The 19,348-nt window shown below is 31.8% G+C and overlaps 1 protein-coding gene across 1 annotated transcript in view; it reads left to right on the forward strand.

Annotated features, from left to right (window-relative positions):
* COL19A1 (collagen type XIX alpha 1 chain) overlaps positions 1–12,404 on the forward strand; it is a 347,108-nt gene extending 334,704 nt beyond the window's left edge. Inside the window, exons 38-40 of the mRNA XM_051996709.1 lie at positions 4,070–4,198; positions 12,031–12,108; positions 12,271–12,404. Coding sequence (XP_051852669.1) covers positions 4,070–4,198; positions 12,031–12,108; positions 12,271–12,404 — 341 coding nt within the window. The remainder of the gene's footprint in view (positions 1–4,069; positions 4,199–12,030; positions 12,109–12,270) is intronic.
* The last annotated feature ends 6,944 nt before the right edge of the window (positions 12,405–19,348 follow it).

The following is a 19,348-nucleotide window of genomic DNA, read 5'->3' on the forward strand; positions in this document are numbered from 1 at the left end:
TTTTATATTTTTGTAATTCAAATTAATGGAATTGTTATTTTTAAATGGTTTATATTGGCAAATTGTATTGTGGCATATCTACTCTAAGAAGCAATTCTATGAATAATATCTCAAATTGAATTCTAGTTTATATGTCATGTAAGAATTAAGCTCTTCACAAGAGGCCCCACAGTAGCATTTATAAAATTATAAGCAGTAGTACTTGATCTTTTGATTGACTCTCCCCAAATTAGTCTCTTTCTACCTTATTAAGCCATAACTCCTGTAACATAATATAATTCCTAATATGGAAATATAGCAATGCTTAATTCATAGATTTGAACAAGAATATTGCCTTCTAATAATATTTTATTGTTGATACATTCATTTTATAGTCAAAACTATTCATTAAATATTAATTTTTGCATTTTTTGCTGTTTATGCCTTTCTCTCCAGAGGCATCACATCACTTGAATTTTTTGATGTTGTCATAAGATAGAAGCAAGGCCAGATAACTTCTTTTTTAAAAAAATGTCAATAATGCTAAAACTCAGAATAAGTTGAGATTAGTGAGGGAAACTAAGGACAAGAAAAAGAGTTTGTTTAGACATATTGGGAAAAAAAAGGAGGATCAAAGTATGGATTGAATCCTTACTTAGGGTGGATGAATGATGACAATTGAGGAAAGAGAAGAGAGAGCCTTTTTTATTTTGTTTCTAGGTTGTTGTTGTGGGTTTTTTTCCTGCAAAGGAGAGTAATTGTTATCCTAGAAATGACAAGGAGAAAAAATAACTAACAGGGAGTTGACACCCACAATAAATAAGGAGATAGAAAGAGAACACTTAGCTGTCCTTGATAAATTCAAGTCGCCTGTCCTAGATGAACTACATATTTTGGTCATAAAAGAACTGGCAGATGTGATTGCTGAACTACTGTCAGTGATATCTAAAAGATCATGGAAAACAGGATATTGCAAATGTTGTACAGTCAATTTCTCTTATTCATGGCCCTGTTTGGGGTTTCCTTGGCAAAAATACTGAAGTGATTTGCCATTTCCTACGCCAGCTCATTTTACAGATGAGATACTGAGGCAAAGAAAATTAAATGACTTACCCAAGATCACACAGATAGTAAGTGTCTAAGTTCACATTTAAACTCAGGAAGAAAAATTTCCTTTATTTCAAGTCCTATGTGCTATCTACTGTACCACTTAGCTGCCCATAGCAAAATTGGTTAAGGGCATTTGTTAACCATAGGTCACTGATTCCTGGGAAAAACCTGGGAAGAATCATTAAAAAGATGGTCAGTAAATATTTAGAAAGGGAAGTGATAACTATAGTCAGCATGACTTCATCAAGATAAAATCATGCTAGGTGAAATTCATTTCTTTTTTTCTTCAAGATTATAAAATAATAAATGAAGGGAATGCTAATGATTATAGTTTATCTAGATTTAGCTAAGCTTTTGATAAAGTATATTATATTAATCTTGTGAAAAGTATGGAGAAATGTAAACTATGTAGTAATATAATCAAATAGATTCAGAATTGGATGAGTAGCCAGACTCAAAGAATAATCATTAATAACTCAGTATCAACCTGGGAAGGCATCTGAAGTGAAGTACCCCAGTAATCTTTACTTACTTATGTTCTACTTAACATCATTCACATAACTTACTTGTAGAAAGGCATATATGGCATGGTCATTAAATTCACACATAATACCAAGCTGGGACAATGACTAAAACACTGGTTGACCCAAGCGAGATCACAAAGGATCTTGACAAATTAGACAGAGGATCAGCATGGGGCTGAATCTAATAAGATGAAATTCAATAGAGATAAATATAAAATCTTATACTTGCATATAAAAAAGCCAACTCCACAGATATAATAAGATGAGGAGACATGGATAGATTGCAACTGTTCTAAAAAGAATCTAGGGGTTTTAATGAACTACAAGCTGAATATGAGTCAAAAGTGGCATTTGACAATCAAAAAAAGCTAACAAGATCTTGCCGTGATTAGGAGTAAAATAGTTTTTAGGAATAGAGAAGGATCCATTTCACTGTACTCTGCCTTATCAGACCTCTTCTGTAGTATTATATTAAGTTCTTGACATCTTGGTTTAAGGAGGACTTTGAAAAGCTAGTTTTTATTAAGAGGAGGACAAGCAGCTTGATAAAAAGCCTTGAGTAAAAGACATATAAGAATTTGTTGAAAGAGCTGAGCATATTTAGTCTGGAGAAAAGAAGATTGAGAGAGAGCATAATAGCTCTGTTCAAAATTTGAAGGGATGTCATGTGGAAAAGGGATAAGATTTGTTTTATTTGTCTCTAGAAACCAGAAATAGGAGTAATGGGTAGATGTTAAAAAGAATTTTGGTACACAGAAAAATATAAAAGAGAGCCGCCTATGGTCATTGTCCCTGTCAGGAGTTTGGTTAGTACATTATAAAAGGTGTCCAACAGCATTGCATAGGGGATAATAATAATTGCTAATATTTATATATAACTGTTTAATATTTGCAAAGCACTTTACCTATATTTACTCATTTTTTCTTCCCAATAATTCTTCCCAATCCCCTACCTGTGAGGTAGGTATTATTATTATCCCCATTTTTATACATGAGGAAACTAAAGTCCAGAAAGGTAAAGTGATTTGCATGGTATCAAACAACTACTAAGTGTCTAAAGCAGGATTTATGCTCTTGACATATAGATGTAGTCTTCATTATAAGTTACTAAACATTTAGCTCATTCTTTGAAATTTAGATCTTTGTCATAAATTCCACTCACAAAATCTCCTTTTTTGAAGAAGGGTGATAATCTTAAAGCTAGAAAAGACTCAGAGATCATGTACTTTATCCACCTGGAAATCTGGCCTGGAGTCAAGAAGACCTGGTCCTAATTACCTGTCTTATGACCATAAGCAAATCATAGTGATTACCTAAGACTTTCTTCTAAAGTCATACTGCTTTGATATCTACATAGATAAAAGGACAAATATCAACATTTCAATTACCTATTAACATATAATAAAACATACCAATGAAGAAAGAGGTTTTTGTTGTTGTTGTTGTTGTTATTGTGTTGTTATTTGGTGGGTTTGTATCTTTGAGGGCAGAGAAGAAGAAAACAAATATTCTACAATGAAGATCTGGAACAATTTCAATAATATTGAAACCTTGTCCTTTATAACTTATAAAAGTAACCTTTAGAGAACAAATATGAGTAATTTCTAATATGTGTGTGTGTGTATGTGTGTGTGTGTGTATAAAACATATAAATGCACATACACACATATTGACCTAGCATAGCATTAATATCATGGAGTTGTGGTAAACATAGACCAGATTGTCATTCCTAGAATAATTTCATCTGCATTAATAAAACAAAGAACTCCGGTCCCACATATATTTCTGTGGAATAGTTAAGGGAAGGAAGGCATTTTTAAGACTATTTTTAAAATGTGAAGCTGAAGTGATATACCTAAAGATAGTTCAGCAAGTCAAAGTCAGTCCAAAAATTGTCACCAGAATGTGATACAGACTCAGCTTGGGGAAGAACCATTTATCAAATCTGATAGAAGTAGACAGCTAATCTCTAAATTTGAGGCAAAGAATCCCAATCTATTTTTTCATACAAGACAAGGTCTAGAAGTCTAAAATTTCCAAATAATTGCCTGGAAATGGTTCATTTGAATTATATAGAATCCAAGAGCTGTTCATTTTTTGTTTATCATAAATCCCTTTGGTGGTCTGGTGATATCTATGAACCTCTTCTCAGAATAATATCTTTAAATGTATAAAATAATATGTAAAATTACAAAGGAAACCAATTATGTTGAAATATAGTTTCAAACAATTTTTTTTAAAACCCAACTGGATTATGTTATGAAAAGCAATTATTTGCAAATTGGATGCTGTTAAGGAGGTATGCTGAGGTTCAGATTCAGACTCCATTAAGTTCAGATCCCCCTAATTACAAATTGCAATTGCGGAACAAACAGGAAGTGAGTTTTGGATTGTTAATATTTACACTATCTCCTTGGGATTTTTATGTATTTTTTTCTGGATTTTCATTAACATAGAGAGGATGGCACTATTCCTCTCCCAGATGAAGCTACCTGCTGCGATGCTTTCTGCACAAGGTCATGGAAAACCAGGGGCACCAGGAAAAGATGGATTACCAGGCCTACCAGGAGATCCTGGCCCCCGAGGTAAGTTTTTTTCTATCAGTTTCTACCTCTAAGGTTTCTTATTCAATTAATACTTCTAAAGGCAGAAGAAGCCACACAGTTTCTTAATAATGTATGTTTTAAGACCATAGCAATGTTTTACAGACTAATGATCAACTACTAGTACCAGAGATGTGTGCTACCTAATAAAAATTCTTTTTCTATGTAGTTGGGATTTAAATTGATCAATTTTAAATCCTGCTAATATAAATTCAATTATTAATAGCAATAACCATTATTATATTAACAATATGTAATATATATTTCTTTGAACATTTGATATCTAAGAATTTCAAAACTCATTTTTCATATGAGCAGAAATTATTATCCATATTTACTTAATTCTATTTACTTCATGAACAAACTGAAGTGACTTTTCCACAAATGATGATTTGGTCCGAAATATTTTTTCAGGGATAACTATTGATAAGATTCAATTCATAAACTACTCCATCGCCCTTAAACTCTGGTTATGGTCTCAGAATCTATGTGTAGCTCTAACATGAGAATATTAAGTGCAAATAAGGAACTGTTTCCAAAGAAAAAAATAAGGCCACAATCTTTCATGTGTTTCCTCTCTATCCTTCCTCCCTCTCATCACCATCTTTACACTGTTTGTGTGTGTGTGTGTTTTTTTTTTACCTCCAGGACCTTTGAAATCAAAGAATTCCTTGCATAAAGAAGGGAGATAAGGCTTAACTTAATTTGAATGAAGTGCATACCAAATCTACCCTTCACTCAATAATTTCCTTTTGATGCCATTTCTCTGCATTTCAAAAATTTTCTTGTTTCTGTGCAAAGTATTCCAAACTGTAAAACTCATCTTATTGTTCATCAGAAACTAAAAAGCTGCAACTGTAATCAGTCTTCCCAAATTCTTTCTTGCTATATTTGGTTTTAATTAGTGTGATTTCTAGTGTCATCCTACCTGATTTTTCATTAGTTGGCATTGGAAAAAAAGCATCAAGGAAGCAATTAAAAACTCCCTTCACTCCTCTGTCAATTTCCTACAAGTCATAACTAGTGAGAATGTCACAGAAGACAAAACAGATAAGAAAAATTTCCAACAAAGGGCCGTTCCTACTATTGCTATATCACTAAGTAATCTACATCAATGTAGAAATATTGCTTCATTTGTTACCTTTTTTAGTTTAGTTTGTCCTAAAGTCAGATCAAGTCACAGACTGAACAGAAGAGTGAGTACCCAGCTGAAAATACATGGAAGTGCTGTGAAAACCATGATGTCTAAGGACTATTAACACTGATAGGAGCAAATGCATGGTGGGAGTTTGGTGAAATGATCACCAAAGAAGAGAAGAACATGTAGAAATGAGAGATCCAGGGAAAGAGTTCATGGGATTAGAGGTGGTCTGTAGTGAATTATCACTTATTCTTTCCCTACACATTTAACATATGCTTTACAAACTACAGTTTGATTGTCCAGGCAGGAAGTATTCCAAAGAAAGGATAAGCAGTATAGATGGTTGTAATAGAATAATCCTATTGAATATATTTTGAAAATAAATGGGGACATTTTTATAAAAATAATGCTTTTGCTAAATATCTAGCTTATAGGCTTATATAATTAGAGCTAGAAGAGAACTTAGAGTTGATCTAGCCTATACTCCTCATTTTTCAGGTAAAGAAACAGGTTCAAGAAAATTAAGACTTACCTTGAGTCCCATAGGAAGTACTTAATGGAGTCTGAATCTGAACCTCAGCATACCTCCTTAACAGCATCCAATTTGCAAATAATTGCTTTTCATAACATAATTATAGCTGGGCTCAGAATAAAATTCCTTTACTTTGTAGAGTGTCAAATACTACTGTTATTCATATTAGATGGAAGAGTAGAGACCCAATAGAAAATTTTATTTGAATGTTAAGGCATGCCTTATCTGATTTATAAATGACATGCTTTCTAGCTTTTTAACAAAGCCTCCCTTTGTAAAGATTGGCAAGCTGACATGTTAACTCTTTTTAATTAAAAGTTAATTTGAAGCTACAAAGTATCTTAAGTCAATTTAAGCATAACTCTCAATTTCTTAATTTCTCATATTGAACACAAGCATCATAAAGTAATTTAATTTATAATTTAAAATATATGTCTTCTAACCTCTACTGCTATCTTTTTTTTAAGTGTACTTTTTAATAGGTTATAAGATACATAACAGAAAAAAGATTATGAACTTTCAAAGAATCTGAAAAATCTGAATAGATTTTTGTGATGTGGAATTTCAAATGAAAAGTAGGAATATGATTAGTAGAGAAGATACCTCTGCACATATGTGTGATGCTATTTAACTTGATTTTTAAAAACACAGAGAGATCAGGCACACAACTGAAAGGAAAAAAAAACTGTTTTGTTTTTTTTTTTTTAAGTGCTGGTATTGGATTGTGAAAAGGTATACAGCTCCAGTAATTTGTAGTTGACTGCACATAGGTGACTGCTTTAGTATTCAGAATATTTTAGCATTTAATTTCAAGTCAAAGGACTCCAAGGCTGGCTATGCTATTTATTACATGGGCAACCAGAGCAAGTCATTTTAATCACTGTAGGACTCAGTTTCTTTATCTTTAATTTGAGATAGTTGGACTAAGTAAATTCTAATATCCCATCCTGCTCAGGATCTATGATTTATGATTCCTATGAATTTGAATTGTTGCTCTCCCAAAGTTAACAATATTTTCTAGGATAAAAGAAAATGGGGTTCAACCTATTAATATCATGGTCAACCTCCAGACTACTGGCTCAATCAGACTGATCCAGAAATTTCATCCTTATTATCCAAATTCAGAACTGGATCAGAAATCTCTAGAAAAGAGATTATTTGAACTTTGTATATGTGAGCTTGTTTATGAGGAAGAAAGATGCTTTGGTTTAGCAGTTTGTCTTCACAAACTTCTTTGGAAAGGAAGAAATAGAAAGATGCAAAGTAAATAGCAAAACCATCTCACATCCTTTGCTTGTATGTACTCAGCAAAAAGAAAATCAAGTCTGAGAACATGAGATTAAGATCCAAGTTTAAGAAAGGAGTGTTTAACTCTTAACCATATTTTGTGGAATAATGTTATGTTTCATTTTTCAATTGCTTGAAATGACCAGTTAATCAATCAATGATCATTTAAATGCCTACTATATTCTAAGTCCTACTAAAGGCTGGACCTACAAATATAAAAGTGAAATCCTCCCTGCCCTCAAATAGCTTATATTCCTTTGTATGAGAGAAGAAAAAAAAATATATATACACATATCTATCTATATGTACATATAAATATTATATATATACCTTCACATATGCATAAATACATGCATACATATATTATTAAAATGTTTACAAAATACACCAAAAGTAATTTCTCAAAATAAAGAGAAATATTATATATACATATAATATATGTAGAATATTAACTTTTTGAGAGCAGGAATAATTTTCTTTTACCCTGTAAAATTATCTTGCCTTTATTGTATATAGATGTATATATATATATCTATATATGTATATATGGAAAGAGATTTCATATACACAAACATATTTTTGCATATATGTATAAGTCCAAACATAAAATCTGTGTGTATATATACTAAATGCTCATGGAGAGAAACATTTCATATATATGTGTGTATATGCATGTGCAAGCATACAATACAAATAATACATTCCTTTATATATTGTAATCTCTAATTTCTCTTCTCTAATAGAATGTAAAATCCTTGAGGGCAAGATTCATTTTAATTTACCATGCAAGGTAAAAATTGCAAAATAATTACAGTATAATTTTGAAGGGGAAAGTACTAGAAATTTAGGGAATTAGAAAACAATGAAGTAGAAGTTGATATCTGAGCTGAGAGTTGAAGGAAACTAGGTAAAGGTAAGTAGGGAAGGCATAATAGGTCTTTGGATAAGAATAGACATTATACTTCCCACTTTCAGTGACTTTATTTATGCTTTTCTTTTGATCCTCAAAGCCAGGCTTTTAAAATTCTATTTTAAATTCTTTTTAGACAATTTTAGATTATCATTGCTCCTACAGAGTTTCAGTTAGTCCAAATCTATTAACTAAATTAAGAGGAAAATTCTCCTGGGTGTTTGGAATCAATTCTCTCTTGCCTGAAGTATACACCATTAGGTCTCCATGGTGCTACCATCAGGGGAGTGATGATATTCCTCATTTAGAATAATAGTAGAAATGCCCAAGAAAATCATAAGTCAACATGGGTTCAGCAATTTGAAGAAGAGGAGAAATTTTCCCTAATTGTTCCCCTGGTCAGCCATGTGAATTTAGAAAAGAGAAGTTATTTAAACTTTTCTGATCTCACTTGCCCTCTCAAGCCTCTAGGTATTCTAAAGAAACAATCTGGTGTTGTAACTAAAAGGCCCATCGATTTCAGAAGCCTCTAAAGTACAGATATACAAGTTTATGGGACTCAAAACAAAGAAAATTCACACCCATGAGTTTCCTTCAATTCCTGTACCTGCTAGAGTGAAAAACATCAGGTTCTTCTTTAATTCCTACTCCTTTCAAGTTCTTCCATAAGGATTAGAGAGGGGATGGGGAGAGGGGATAGATGAATGGATAGAAAGAGAAATAGAGAGATAAAGATAGAGACATAGAGACATAGATATATAGAAAGCTTCTGTTATCAGACCTTTCCTGATTCTTCTGTTAGTATTTAATAATTGCTTGTTGAATGATTATTTGTGATCACAGTTATCCACAAACACACTAATCCAAAAGATTCTTCTATTATTCAACAGAATAATTTATCTGACTAGTATAGATATAGACCTTCAAAGTCTGAATCACTGAACATTCATGTCTGAGTGCCTGAAAATTATATCAAAAGGAACACAGATGAGTTTTTATATATTCCTCCAACAGGAGCAATATTAAATGTCTGACAGACAGAGTAATATTTATCTAATATGCCCACAGATACATAAATGAAATCCTTAAATGTAAGTCTCAAGTTCCAATTGAAATGTTAGTTACATTGTTATATAGTTTTATATATATATATATATATATATATATATATATATATATATATATATACACACATATATATATGTATGTTACATAGTAACGTGTTATATAGCACATCATCTTTTTTAAAAATTATTAGTTCTTCTGTATATCACAATCACCACCCCTTTTACTTAAGATATACATACATAGATATAAATACGTACATATATGTATGTATATACACACACATAATACAGGCTCCAAAATCGTGAACAAAATCATTAATTAATGTCAGCTTCATGTTTCAATTTCCAAATGTTATAATTTATTAATTTGAAATAAGATATCTTTACCTTAATAGGGCCATTTCTATTTATCAGTAATCTAGTCCAACTTGCTCACTGAATATATACATACATACACTCATAAACTGTGTCTAGAGAGATAAGGACAGACAGACATATTTGTGTCTTGTGGGTTTTTTAAAGACTATATAATAACATAATTATTAAAGTAGATGGTCAAGCTAAACACAGAATTTTAATTTGAATATGCAAGATGTTGATAAATAAGATTCTTTATTGTAAGCTATATCCCTTCATGCAGCTATAGCTCTAGTCCTTTCACTCATAGCAAGTCTGATATTAGTTGGTCATTATTGGGTTTTTTTTCTTCTCATCATCAATACATTCTCATGTAATTGATCTTCCAAAAATGCAGTGATAGAGGCTGTAGCTAAATGTCAAATACAACTCATATAAAGTTCATTTTTTTCTGTAATAGGGCATTTTTTTTATTAGGCACTTCTAAATGCTTTTTGATGAAGCTGATTAACATATTTTTCCTTTATTGTGTGTATCCTATAAAAATCATTTCTGCAAAAGACACTAAGGAAATGTTTTCATTGCTAATTAATATGAAACTCTGATATAGTACCAATATACATTAGATATAATTTTCTATACAATCCAAAATTGTGCTCTGTCATTATAAAATAAACATTACCAATCCCAGCCATAAATATGTGGAGGCTTCTTGCTGTGTAGGTGTATGGCATATACTTCAACCTATTTATTAAATATGCCATTTTTCTTGATTATTTCATATTTGTGAAACAAAAACAAAACCCATGGTCATGAAAATTCTCATGCTGCTCGAAAATTAAAATAGTATTTTTTTTTTTTTTTTGCCTAGTCAAAGCTCAAATAGCATTAAGTGAATACGAACCATGCCACTGATGTGTTGGAATATCTGCAAATCAGAATCTCTAAGGGCTGATACTTCTATACGTATACAGAAAGCTGAGGAAATTTTTGAAAGAATTTTCATATGCTGTTTGTAGGGAGCCATGAGTCAATAGATTTCATGTACTTGCCATCAGTCTGTTGTAATGGGACATAGTTATTAAAATGCATGACCAATTTGAAGCTAATTTTTTGCATTGATTATTTCCTATTACCATTCCATCTTTTGCTATGTCAATTGCATGTTTCTGCATTGTTGTATTGTTATTGTGATGTCAAATGCTCCTTAGGTAAAAAGAAAGTAGAAAAAATTATCTTTTCTCTTCTAGTTTATTTACTGTTAAGTGAGTTTAGAAACTAGTACAAGTTGGTATTGAATTTGATGTGGAGCTTAGCTTTAATTTAAAGCTCTGTAGTATCTGGATATCTTTTCCCTGGTCTTAAAACACATTCTTTGGAAGTCCCTATATTTATATCTTTTGATATTTGTCCATTTGGGCTCAGTTGCCTTCAACTGAAGAATGTCACCTGATCAATATTTATTCAACTTTTTCAACCAGTGTTTCATCTCCTTATTTTTCTAACCTTCCTTGTAGTTTCCACTTCATGGGAGCAACAAAATCTCAGCCCTCATAAGGCATGAGAACTTGTACAATAAATAAAAATATAAATGGTAAATTGAATCAAGCCCTTATTTTTTATCCAATGATTACAAGTATGTCACACATATACACATATTCTAGCTGTCATGTTGTTAAATATATAATGACTTTATTGAACTTCTGAAACTTGAACTATTCCATGACCAATTTATTTAATTAGTCAATTATTAATTTAATTTATATATAAAAATATAAATTTAATTATTAAAATTAAATAACTAATTATTTAATTAATTAAATGACATTTAAGGCAAGTCATTAAATATGATGGTTTAGTCTTGTAAGTAACAATGACTTCCAATAGGTATTTATGTCCATTTCTGTTTCAAAATTATTTGAGGAAGAAGGTAAGTTTTATTTTAATTGCTTTGAGACTATTTTAATGCTCATTAGATAGAGTTTGACCAAGAAAACTTGAATGGTAAATGATTATCTTAAAAAGTAATAACATCATTATAGTTGTTATGAGAAGAGAATCAGTGATTATGCCAGTGAATTCAACCCCCAATAAGGAAACATCACACACACACACACACACACACACACACACACACACACACACACTTTGCAATTTAGTAATTTTAGAGAATTGCCTAGTTCTGAGAAGCTAACTGATTTCCCCATAGTCAAACATGTAGTCTGTGTCAGAGAATCCATGTTTTCTTCACTAAATTGTTATTTATTTAAAGAGGTGATTCTTATCTATGATTTGATGGTCCATTAAATTTTAACTTGAGAATGATATGTAAATTTAACCATGTGATTGAGACCGTTGAACACAGCTACCATTTAATCTTAATTTAACATTTAAGAATAACATTTAACCTTAAGGTAACATTTAAGAATAAAGAAACTTGAAAATGGTTGTGGCATTTGTTCTACTGTCACAGAGCACTTTTATCATTTTGTGTTTATTTTTTGCATATATGTTATATAGGTTACAGAGGACAGAAAGGAGAAAGAGGTGAACCTGGAATTGGGCTCCCAGGAAATCCTGGTCTTCCTGGGCCTTCAGGTAATGATGGTATTGTTTTCACAACCAATAAGCCTTTATTTGTTGAAAAATATTTCTTCTTATCCTTGACTTTCCTACTTTATTATGTGTCATACTATTAGGAGTAGCAGATGAGGATGTGGCCCCTTGTCTCCAAACTAATGATTTCTTTTATTTTATTAGCAACTTGTATGCCAGGTACACCCGGTGTTCCAGGGCCTCAGGGTCCCCCTGGACCTAGTGGACGGTGTAACCCAGATGATTGCTCCCATCCTGTGTCTCATGCTCAGCCACCAGGACATGAAAGTGGAAAATGAGCAGCTTCCTGAAAATGGCTTGGTGTCTAGTGATGACCTCTACCAACTGAAAAATCTGTGGAACTTGGTTTGTTTTAATCAAATCAATTGTCCTGGAGCAGCACTTTGAGAGCATTTAAGCCAAATCCTTTGACTCCAGCTTCTGATGTAGACACCTCTATACTTTTTCCAAGTCCATTCCCAATGATTTATTTTATATTTACTGTCTTATTGAAATTTTTCAATAAGATAAACAAGCCCAAACATTATCATGAGCTTTCCTTCTTTGAAAGGAAATTGTCTTAACAATTTAGTTAGTTGAAAATTATACATATTTTTACTGTCTCATCCATATGAGTTTCATTGCTCTAAGGCATAGAGGAGACAGAATTACAAGTTGTCTTAAATTTTAAATTGAATGTTCTTGCTGAAGTTTCCTGTCAACTCTTTACTCCAATATACTTCATATTGAATTTTTCCATCTACTTTTGATGGCCTAAGGGTGTGATGCTACTGCCTTCCAATTTAGTCAGACAAATCTTTTGATAATTTCCTATATAACAATGAGAGAAATTGTTTTGCTCTCCCACTTCTCAGGAGATTCTCATGATTTTAAAGAACTCAAAAACTGACCTTTACAAATAAAGTAAACTTTTGTTTTTGTTTTTTCTAATGATTAGCTTAGTTTAAAGCTGAGCAACATTAGCTCCCACAACATGGGGGAAGAAAAAATTCAATACATACAGCCATATGTTCCATCACAATATGTACACTTCTCCAGTTGCAGATATTATGACCAACCAAGTAGACAATCTTCAACTGTGAAACAAATATGGATTCTGTTAAGAAGAAATATTTGATGATGATGATGAAGATGATGGAGTGAACTAAGGATTCTGCAAAGAGCTCATAGGCTTTTGGTACCTGGGCTTAATGACTCAAATATGATGTATCAAGAAAAGATCATCCATCTAAGCAAAAAGCAATTGGGTCCATCGCTGCTTAAAAAAAAAAAAAAGTCCATATATAATAAAACTGACTAATTTGGGGGGATCCTCCTGAAAGGTGAATGGAGAATTGTAGCAAGTATGCAACATCAGAGTGAGAATGTGTATTTACTAAATTACCCTCCCCAAAATAGAGCAAAGGACATAGATCAGATGAGGGACAGCAACCACACATCTCTGCTCTTGCAACCTGTATTCAGAGTCTCAGAAGATGGGATTCTTTTGACACATTTATATAAGATCCTGGAAAAGGAAGCCCAAGGAGTATATGTGGATATGAGAGCAGGGGAAGAGTACCAAAAAAGGAATTAATGACCATGTTGTCTAAAACAAAAGAATATGAAATTATAATCATTACTGGATTCTTAATCAACACAAGTTGTTTCATAATTATTTATTAACTTAGCAGGAAGTTACCATGGGTTATAAAAAATGAGTTTTTCTTAAATGTTTGATAGCTATACTTACAATAGCTAATCAAATGGATTGTAGAAATTCAAAGGCCATGTCACTTGTAGGATGGGGGTGCTTCTCCCCTAACACTGTTGTAGAAAATCCTCACTTTCCAACTTTCTCTTCTTAATAAAGAAGTTCCAGTTTTCCTAGAACAGAATGGAAAATGACTTTTGTCTGTTCATCGAAAATAAGGTTAAGATGGCAAGTCCATTGTAAAAACTCTACAGACAGTACAAGGACTCTGAAATTGAAACAATCTGAATGTAGTCATCATGTCTGTGGAGCATGTCTGGAATTGAAAGTGGGAAAGAATTGAAGAATTTACAAAACTGAAATTAGGATATTTCTTGTACTTAGCTGTGCTCGTGATTTTAAATACTATTCATTTTAATTCAGTGAACTGCTGGTCAGCTACTATATATGGCTAGGAATACATAGAACATCTTTTATTGTTTGTTTTGTTTTGTTTTAATTGATTTGCATTGATTTATTTTGTATCATTCAAGTAATTCCAAATTTTCTCACAATTTTTGTGTTTTTTTTAAATTATGAATTCCTGCTCAACACTAATTTATTTCTTGTGATGATATCTACAATGGTGCTGTGTTTTAAACAAACTTTATGATTGGAGTCTTCATAAGTGTGTTTCTTTAATGGGATGTTATATTCAAAAGAAGTATAAGAGAGTTATGACTTGGTGCTAAGTGTATATTTAGAATTTGGGGCTAATTGAAATATGATTCTCAAAACTTGTACCTTTCTTAATAAGATTTTATAGTGTTAATTTACTTGAATTTGTCAGGAGGTTGAACATTTTTGTAATTTAAAATATTATTTTTACTTACTAATCTCCCATTATTTGTTTGTCTTTTTCCTCCTTCATTAGATGAAAAAATATTTATTGTATTGTTTTTTAATATTTTCACAGATGGAAATATGTTCTGCTTGTGAGTAATGATATTTGGTTCATTGCTTTCTTGAATTTATGCTTTCACATGGTTTATTGACCCAGTTCATTTTATCCTATAATGAAATATGTTCATTTTAGTTCTTATATGGTCTGATGCTATTATAGGTGACTCTACTCCCATGCTTACATATATTTATAGGAGTATAGTTTTTTCCTATTCTTTGTTAATTTTTTTCTTGGTAATTTTGATTAAGGTGTTATTGATTTATTCCTGTTTTGAGGACTTGCATTAATGATTTTTTTCAGATTTTTTGATAAAGAAAAATTATTTTATTTATTATTGTTTCATTAATTGATACATAAGGCAAAGAAGATTTGTCCCCAGGATACAAACTCCCTGTTTTTTAATCAGGAACTGGGCACTACTTTTCACTTTAGAATAAATAAGAATATGGAGTTGAGGTGAGAATTTCCTTCTCTCCTATTTTATTTGCCCTCAAACACTTTTGTTCCTTCTTATGATTTTAGTAAATTTACAACACAGTAAAGATGTTTGAGTCCAAATAAGACAAGATCAAATGAAGTAGTGATTTGGCCATCATACAATTACTTTGAAACAAATAAAAAAAGAAAATTCTCATTACAGAAATTAACTTTTTGTAAAGTATCTAGTTTAACTATGTTATGGATAATTGCCAAGTCCTTCTTCATTTCATAGAATATTTTTTTTCATTCCAAAAATATTTGTTTGCTTTTATAGAGATGTCATTAATGTCTGATCTACTCAGCAGGGAGGAATAATTAGTAAATTCATGAATCTTTATACTTCAGATAAACAGCATAATTGTTTGACTAACAAGGCCTGCCTTGATGACAAGACCATCAATAATTGACACTGTATACTTTTCCCAAATTTGTTTGAATTCCTCAGTCCTACAATTCAATTTAAGAGCTGAATGAGCTCAGCCACAATATTCATTTGGGAAGTTTCTGACCATAGCATAATGAGGAATGACAAATTAAGACAGCTTTTTAAAGTGAGGATGCAAATAGAAGTATAATATAAGAGTTTGTTAAATAGTCTTCTCTACTGAGGTCATATATTCTATAGTTTTAACATAGGTCCACACATAGCCTTAATGGTAAATGTGAAAAGGATGGGAGGACTCCAAAATACCTTAACTTGGTCACAACTAAAAAGAATATCAGTTCTCTGTATTTAATGACTGTGCTTATTTATTCAAGACACTCCCTAAAGATATATTAAATATAAAATTGTCATTTGAAGTTTTTCTTATAAAACAATTGTATATAGATATGCTTTTCAATTTTCAGTTAGGCTCAGATTTATTTTCTCCTTAGGTTTTCTCAACTGTTGAAAGCCTGTGATATACCTCCTTTTGTCCACACGATGGTGTACAGAGCTAAAGTGTTTAGAAGAATTGAATGGGTTTCTAGAAATTCAGAGCTTGACAAGTTCATTGGCAATGCCCTAAATCAAAGCTTTCTTTGCACTTTGTAATTCATTAGGCTTCTCTTTATTAATGGTCCCCTGACCTTTAAAAGAAAAAAAAGGAGAGGCTTATGGGAAGACCTGAGCTAGCAACATTTTTTACTAATTTTGTAAGTTTTTCTTGTCACTGAACACTGGATTGACAATAAACTTTTTGGTTTAGTTTTGCTCCTTCAGGAAAAATATTCCTGAACATCTTGCAGTTTTTTAATTTATTTTATTTGCTTCCAATTCCCATAATCTAAGATTTCTCACACTTTATAATCACTCTGCCTTTGGAGTATCCAAGACATCCTTTGTTGACAAACAACTGACAAGAAGCATATCTTTTATAGGATTCTCTATTTCAGAACAAGTCCAGTGTTCATAAAATCTGGTCATTGCTTAAATCTTTATCATTTTTCAAAATTGTTTAAACTTTTACATTTAGATTTTTGTATTTCTATTTTTCTAGCAATAGCACAACTATTTGCAGTTGTTTACTTTGTTATTTAGCCTCCTGACATTAGTAGTAACAAGCCATTAAGAACTTTGGAGGTCAAACTTCTATACTCCTAGAGTGATGACTCCTGGAGAAGTCCTGTGTTTATCTTACCTGTTCCATAGATTGCTTCTCACATGTGTCTGAGCCCACTTTCAGAGAAGACATATTTTCCATAGTATTATCTTTTCTATGACTTCAGAAAGGAATTTACTTGTTCTTTTCACTTCACCATGATATTTTCCTGATTTCTAAGTAGGAGGAAGAGAAGGTGTTTATAGGAATGTCCAACTTTTTCATCAATATCTGTTAATATTCCCTAGTTTATTGAACCTTGTCCCTTGATATGCTGGCTGTTAAGAGTGACATTGTACAAAGTTTCTTAATTTCTCAGGAGGGTCTTGAGAAACAAGATAGATGGAACATTTCTTTTGAGGATGTGACATAAATGATAATATGTTCCAAAGATTTAATATAAACTGTACTATTCAACATCTCTCCTGCCAAAAATAACTTGCTCAGCTTGGTTAATTGTCAAAATAACTGGTTAGAGCCAGAGAAAAACTTAGTTCAACAAGTTAAACTGTGTTTGCAATGATAGGAAAAAGGGCAAAAAACTGACAGGCTGGGAGTTGGACCGAATTTGTGATGGTGGCTACATAGGCACATACGTGAAATCATTTCACCTCTAAAATCAGGATTAGGGACCAAACTATGGCATAACCTAAGATTTCGGGGACCTAAATAGAAATTTTTTCAGGTTGACTTCTTGTTGTGATCTATTAGTTAGAGTCCCCAACTATCTCAACTAACTTGCCCAACATGAATCATGATCAACTGGTATTTTTTTTGTCATGAATGAATGTAAGCAAGGGTTAGATTTATTAGGAGTGGTGTTTAGGACTTGATTATAATAAGCTCAGAAGTATAAAGAATACCAATTATTTTGTTGTCTTACTGATATTTAAGTGTATTTCAGGATTGAACATATTTTTCAATGACTGTAATTATATTTAAATTCAGATTGAATATTGTAGCATATTTTATCATTGTATTTATTTTTAAATAATGTTTAGGCATTGAACTCTCCTGGTTGTGTTTATTTCTTATCTTTCATGTTCAAAATGAGTATGGTTCAGTTCATGCAAATTATAATGGGATTAGAAATTTTATAAAATTTTCCTCAATGGCTATAAAACTTTTAAGTCCCTTAGGGATTTAAAAGTTTTATAACCGTTGAGGAATACTTTCATACAGAAGTAATTTCTAAAGTCAATGGCCATGCTTTTTCAATAAAGGACACAGTCCTAGATATAAAGATAGGGATTGCATCCATGGTTTCATTTTATAGGGAACTCCCAGATGAAAAAACTGTTTTTCTTTACTAGTGCAAATGAAGTAACATGGATCAGATATTTTAAGAATCTAAAAGCTCTATATAAATGCTAGGTGTTGTTAGTAGCAGTAATTATCACTTATAGTCCTAGAAAGCTGCCTAGAGTACTGAGAGCTTAAGGGACTTATCTAGAAATACACAACTATTATATGTCAGAGATCAAATTTGAATTTGGGTCTGCCTTATTCAAGACCAATTCTATCCATTAGACTTCACTGCCTCTTTGCCTTAATTGGGAACTAACTTTAAGGTTAGTTACTTTAAAACAAATTTAAAAATTAAACTCTAACTTACTTATTGTCACTGAGTAAAATATAAAGCTCTTCTCCATTCCTACTAGAATTTTTTATCAGTGACTCTTTAAATATGTTCCAGGAATTACTGAAGTCCCATAAAGAAATCCATGATATAATCTGTTGGGGAATTAATGTTTGAAATTCAGTGGTGGCTATAGCTTTGTTTTGGTTATAAATGTTTTGGTCCTTTTTGAGCACTGTTGTCTTAGAAACCAGGTATGTAAAAAAAAAGTGTGCCATTTGCTTTGGTCAGCAATTTCAAATTTATTTGAATACATGACATTATTCCTAGATACAATTATCCAATCTTAATTTTGTCTTTATCAAGCATTGGATTTCATTAGGACCTAGACAGAATACAAAGAATACTTACTGAGTAAATCACCAAAAATAGCTGTCATGTTTTCATTGAATCCATTCTGTTTTATAATGCTCATCAAACATGGATGAATAAGAAGTCCTTGCAGTAGTTTGCTAACAAAAAAGCTATTGAGAACACCTAGTATAGAAGGACTTGAGCAAAGAGAAATATTCCAAATTAACTCCTGGCACACTCACAAATATTTCAGATGACTTCCCACTCATTTCAAAGCCTGTTTCAGTATATCTTAATTCTAGGTCATATTTTTCTTATTATTATTTGACACGGGTAAACAACCAAAAACCAAAATGTTGGCATATAAACAAATGAAAAGGCATAATAAGTACTAGGAAGCAGAAAATGATGGAATCTAGTCCTGCCTAAACAACTAACCATCTGTGTGACATTAGGTAAGTCATTTGATCCTCGCCACAGGTTTCTTTTCTAGAAATATTTATTCCCTCTCAGCTCTGAAACTTTTCATGAGGGAGAAGGGGAGAAAAAAGTATTTTCAACCCAGAACAAAAAAAGTTTAAATAACCTCA

The sequence above is a fragment of the Antechinus flavipes genome, chromosome 4, assembly GCF_016432865.1.
Source record: "Antechinus flavipes isolate AdamAnt ecotype Samford, QLD, Australia chromosome 4, AdamAnt_v2, whole genome shotgun sequence".
NCBI classification, from domain to species: Eukaryota; Metazoa; Chordata; class Mammalia; order Dasyuromorphia; family Dasyuridae; genus Antechinus; species Antechinus flavipes.